General features: G+C 43.4%; 1 protein-coding gene across 1 annotated transcript; it reads right to left on the bottom strand.

Moving 5' to 3' along the window:
• Positions 1-2,490: 2,490 nt before the first annotated feature.
• Positions 2,491-5,106, bottom strand: LOC128193775 (cell wall / vacuolar inhibitor of fructosidase 1-like). Its single transcript, XM_052867877.1, has 2 exons — positions 4,888-5,106; positions 2,491-2,948 (listed from the first exon to the last, which is right to left on the bottom strand). Exons 1-2 carry the CDS (start codon positions 5,104-5,106, stop codon positions 2,688-2,690), a joined length of 480 nt encoding a protein of 159 aa, XP_052723837.1. The 3' UTR covers positions 2,491-2,687.
• Between the last annotated feature and the right edge of the window lie 434 nt (positions 5,107-5,540).

The following is a 5,540-nucleotide window of genomic DNA, read 5'->3' as shown; positions in this document are numbered from 1 at the left end:
GAAATGTTGATTCTTTCATTTGGATAAATCCTTTGTTGAGGACGAGCGTCCTCGTGTCTAAAAACTATGCTTGAGCGTTCGGCCAAGCACTGTTGTACCCAGTATCCTTTGACAAACTCTTTTCTGTTGTACGTATATATATGTAATGGTGTATTTTACCGTTCGTAAACACTTCTTCAAAAGTCCCTTAGTTTATTTTTCAAGTTCTATCAATCTAAGTTATTGAACGTTCGGTCTTACACCTGACGTTCGTACTGGGAAGCGTTCGGTCTTACACTGAACGTACGCTCTAGTTGGTGCTCGGTATTATTCTGAGCGCTCGTACCTTTCTCGCAAATTAGCGTACGTCCAACTTTAGAATTCTACGCTCGGTCATTAACCGGCAGTGGATTCAGAACGAGAATTTTCATAAAAACCTTTCTTGCATTACTGAGACGTTCGCGTTTGATGTATTCGGCCTAGAGCCTTCCCTCTTAAATCATTCTTGAAGTAACGGTTTGAGTTCACGAGCGTCAGTTCATTCAACTGATTCTCAAGGTAATTATGTTCGTCCAAATGAACAGGATGCCACTCGGCTATTCCCAAATGTAGCTAACTCTGCCGTTCGAACTCCAATTCGAACGAGCGTCTTTCGGTCTCGTCCACAGCGTTCGTCCACGGTTCTTGGGGACAGAACGTTCGGTTTCTGATGGTCTTCAAAGAAATGATGAAAATGAGTATAAAATGATAAGTGATAAAGGTTGAGGAATATTTGAGATGGAAAACAAGTTATGATTTTGAACGAACGTTCTAGGTAGGGATGATTCAGATGAATAGTGAATGATGGAATGATAGTTATGATTATTGAACGAGCATTCCAGGTAGGAACGACTCTTGGAAAATGTTGGAATTTGTCAAGTATAATTGTGGGAAGTTAATGCTGGTCGTTCGATCTTGATGTTTCGTGAGTGCTCGTCCTCAAGTAGAGGACGCACGTCATGCGTGGGAACGGCAGGAGGTCGTCGTCCTTAGAGGTACTTTGGACGAACGTACTAACCTCGGGTGGCAGCTGATGAGGATGCTAGTTACCACACCACCCGGGTGCGCGAACGCCTGTAACTATGCAGAATTCGTACTGTCCGGACAGTCAGTCGTGTTGAGTTTTATTTTGTACGTGCGTTAAAATGTGTTGATGTGTGATGGATTATGTACTGAATTTGTATGTTGATGCATGAGTTAAATTACATAAGCTTACCCTGTGTTTTTCCTTGTCTTGTCTCGTTTTGTACGTCCGTCCTGTCATTGCAATAATCGTCCGTGTGGATGTGAGCAGAGGGAGACAAGTGTTTGAAAGAGGCGTTGAACGAAGAGAACCTGATTGAAGTTGAAGTGAAGACTGAGCAGTGAGACGCTCGTCTATTAGTTGTTGGTTTAAGTGGTCGTTTGACCTACTCACTCGTTTCTTTTCAATATTCGACCGTTCGGTAATTGTCTTGTGTAAACCGTTCGGTCAGGTTTCATGTACGTTCCGCTTTCATTTGTAACTCTTGTTGTAAGACGTGCGGCTTGGCGCGTTCGTCCGTTATGTTGTAACAGTGCTCAAGGACGTTCGTCCTTGAGCGTTCGTTCTCATTCTGGATTTTTTTTTTAATTGGAAAAACTGTTTTGGATTATTGTTAAATGTGATTTTTTCTGAATTTATAGTTATGACTGTATTTTTGGGATGTCACATTAGTGGTATCAGAGCAGTTTTGTTCTTTTAAGGACATTGTAGGTTGTGAGTGCACCATGCATGTTTTGCTGTGTGCTCGACGTTCGTTTATTGAGTATTTTAGACTCTTTGAACTTAGTTAACGACCGTTTTCTCTACTTCTCAGAGAACTAATGGCACCTAGACTTCCTCTTTCCTCTCGAACCGTGCAGTCTGAATCTAATGGAATACTGGAATCTGTACTTCAGGCATTGCAGCAACAAAATGCTGCATTGGTGCAGTAAAAGACCATTGCGTTACAGAAGTGTTGACTAGTGGCAGGACCACTCAGGGTGCTTTTCCCTTTGTCATTCCTGTTTAGGAGTGGAGCCTAGAGAATTTTCTTCTACACAACTAAATTTTGTGGCGATACTAGTGTCGAGGAAGCAGACCCATGGTTTAGAGATCACTACAAAAAAAAAGGGCATTACCGAAGGCCATAATCCCTCGGAAACAGCCAAAAGCCGTCAGAAAAAGACATTTACAGACGGCCTACCGACGGGCATCGAGCCGTCGGTAAATCCCTTGTCGCTAACTATTACCGAAGGCTTCTACCCTTCGGTAATTACCGAGGGCCAAAAGCCTTCGATAATTACCGAAGGCCAAAAGCCTTCGATAATTACCGAGGGCCAAAAGCCTTCGGTAATTACCGAGGGCCAAATTTTAGCTCCACTCCCTTAAAGACTCTCGGACAGCAATTGCACACTTATTAAGCACAAAACTGCATAGAAACAGAAATACCAAGAACAGGGGCAAGCATTAAAGAATGTACACTACCATATTCTTCCAGAACATGATGTCTAAATATACAAAAAGAAAGCAAAATGAAATTAACTTATTATAAGAGCTTTAAAATAGATACCAGCTTTTTTTTTTACATAACAAGCAAAAGCAGGTTCCAAGACATATGCAACAATCAGTGAATACAACTAAGTACTAGTTCTAGGAAGTTAAAAATCTAGAGCAGCAATCTAACAATAGCAGCAGTAATAGCAGTAACATCGTGCATAGCATTGTTCTGTTTGGTGAGTGGAGAATTCCCAGAGAAATCACTCTCACAAAAGGTAGCCTCATTAGCAGCATCATTGGCTCCATCTTCAGCAAACTTGGGGTCTCCTTTCTGCAGAGCCTTGGTGGCTTGTGGAACATCAACTATCAACACTGCTTTGTATTTACTGGCACAAGAACTCAAGGCTCTTCTCTGCTTAGGTCCTGCTCCCTGATGAACCAAACTTTGATAGCCGTTGCTGGGACTCGGGTTCAGCCCCCAAATCCCCGGCAACGGCGCCAAAAACTTGATGAGGCCCAATTTAACTTGTTAGCCGTTGCTAGGACTCGGGTTCAATCCCCAAATCCTTGGCAATGGCACTAAAACTTGTTAGCTCAAAAAATACGTGTTGGGCTCGATTTCGGCAAGTGCACCGAATCGTTCAAGTAATAAACCGGTAAGACCGGGTATCGTTTTCCCAAGAGACTCGTAATACTAGAGAATTGTGCGATTAACAACTCACATAGACTCAATAACATAACATCAATATACAGAACAAGTGCAGAAACGTAAATTCATACATAATTACAAGGTTGGACTTTGGTATTGAAGGCACTTGGAAATGGAAAAGACTAGAAATGGTATGAAATGACATTGTTAAGGCTAGTTTTCACCAATGCACTCTTGTGTATAACCAATTTCATCTCCTCTCTATCAATTTACTAAAGTCAATCCACTAAAACACTCTAGCCCTAATTCCTTAGGTGAAAGAGCCTAGGTTTTCCTTACCAAACCCCAATTCCTTGGCAATCTAACAAGAAAAACCCGCATTAAAGAATTGGGATCTAAGACAACATGTGAATCATCTTCCATTCCTAGAATCAATGACCCACAAGGACTCCTATTTCAGTTCCGGGTTTCATCTTACGTTCCCATAATCCATAAAACCCCAAAATCAAGCCATGAACGTTCCCATTACATGCAAGCTTTAAGATTGGAAACAAGAATACTAGCAATTGATAGAAAAGGCATATATATAATCAAATCATTCAACAATTACACAAGAATTCAAAGGCTACAACTAATCCCAACAAGATGGGTTTGGTTCTCCATTTCCATGGAGAACCCTAAAGCTTACAACATGGAAGATGGAAGAAGAAGGAGAACCCAAGAGGAAGAAGGGAGTGTTCCCACGAACCCTAGCAGTCCTCCAAGCTCTCCTCTGAGTGAAATCGCGCCTCCAAATGACCAAAGACCCGAAACTCTTCACGTTTCTGGGTTAAATAAGCTGTCTGCCACATCAGTAAAAGTCGCGCCCGGGCGCCCTCTGTTAGTCGTGCCCGGGCGCGAGACTCTCTGGAAATATTCAAATCTGGCGAAAAGTCGCGCCCGGGCGCCCCATTTCTCACGCCCGGGCGTGAAACTCTCTGGACACTGAAAGTGGACGAACGTCCACTTCTGCTGGACGAACGTCCTCCTGCATGGACGAGCGTCCTCTCGTTTGGACGAGCGTTCTGGACGAACGTCCTCTGCCTGGCTGGACGAGCGTCCACTTCTGCCTGGCTGGACGAGCGTCTGCTTCTTGGACGAGCGCCTGCTGCCTCTGGACGAGCGTCCCCCTCTTTTGGACGAGCGCCCGCTTCTGGGACGAGCGTCCTCGGACGAGCGTCCTCCTGGACGAACGTCCGCTCTCTTGGACGAGCGCCCGCCTGGCTGGACGAGCGTCCTCTGCTTGGAACGAGCGTCCTCTCCCTCTCGCATTTGGACGAGCGTCCGCTCTGCATGGAGGACGAGCGTCCGCTTGTTTCTGGACGAACGTCCACTTCTCTGGCGAGCGTTCTCTCTTCTCTTTTGGACGAACGTTCTGAATCTTGGACGAACGTTCTGAATCTTGTACGAACGTCCTGATTGTGCGAGTGTCCTGCATGTGTGGCGAGCGTTTCTCCGTGCTAACTTGTTGGTCCAGTTCTATCGTTTGTTGGAGAGTCTTCCAAGCTCATTTTTAGCTACAAAATAAGGGATTATTGATGAAAGTACATCAAAGTAGCCAAAAACACAAATATATAGAAAACAAGACAAAACAAGAGGATTAAGCAAGTTATAAGTTAGAAAGGAGTTGATTTTTCCATTAAAATGATGCTTAAAATATGGTATAATTTAGCATTATCACTCCCTTCCCCTGCAAGTCATCGATTATTTTCAAGGCATCGTTTGCTTTGGCTTTCATCACTTTGACCATGATAAGAGCCAGCCCCGAGACATAAGCTGTGGAGCTTCCAGGGCTTACCTTCAGTGTTTGAAGGCAAAGATTGTAGTTGGGTGTTCTCTTGCAAGTGCTATCTATCAGATTTTCATTGTTTGGAAACCACATACACACCACACGGCCCATTCACATCCAAAGAGAAATTGATTGAAGAAAGTGGGAGCCACCACTAAGAGAAGAGGCTACGTTGGAGGAATTGAAGCTCACAGTTTTAGAGCTTTCATGTTGAAGAATGAAGAATGAAGTGTGAATTTTATAATGAGGAACCACTTTGCTCACGGTCATGGAAAGAATAATGCAAGCAAAATTCTTTTGTTTTCATTTTGGTTTCTAAGAGAAACAAGAGGAGTAGCTCACGGCCATGTGGGAAAAGAAGTGCACCTTGCATTGGTTTTGTTTATTTTGTCATTTTATAAAGGAGACAACAATGGGCCACCACTCACTTTTATTCCCAAGGCTTTAATTTGTTATTTAGTGATGACTTGAAAGCATATCACGTAGGAACTCCAAAATAGCAAAGTCTGAATTTTGTTGAAATGGTCCCCTCATAGCTTTTGGTA

This window comes from Vigna angularis, chromosome 8, assembly GCF_016808095.1.
Source record: "Vigna angularis cultivar LongXiaoDou No.4 chromosome 8, ASM1680809v1, whole genome shotgun sequence".
Taxonomy (NCBI): Eukaryota; Viridiplantae; Streptophyta; class Magnoliopsida; order Fabales; family Fabaceae; genus Vigna; species Vigna angularis.
This window is presented reverse-complemented; position numbering and strand designations above follow the sequence as displayed.

Coding starts and splice junctions, on each gene's coding strand:
- LOC128193775 (XM_052867877.1), bottom strand. CDS start 5,106: ATGGGCCGTGTGGTGTGTATGTGGTTTCCAAACAATGAAAATCTGATA. Junction 2,949..4,887: donor ATGACTTGCAGGGGAAGGGA/GTGATAATGCTA, acceptor TTGGTTCATCAG/GGAGCAGGACCTAAGCAGAG.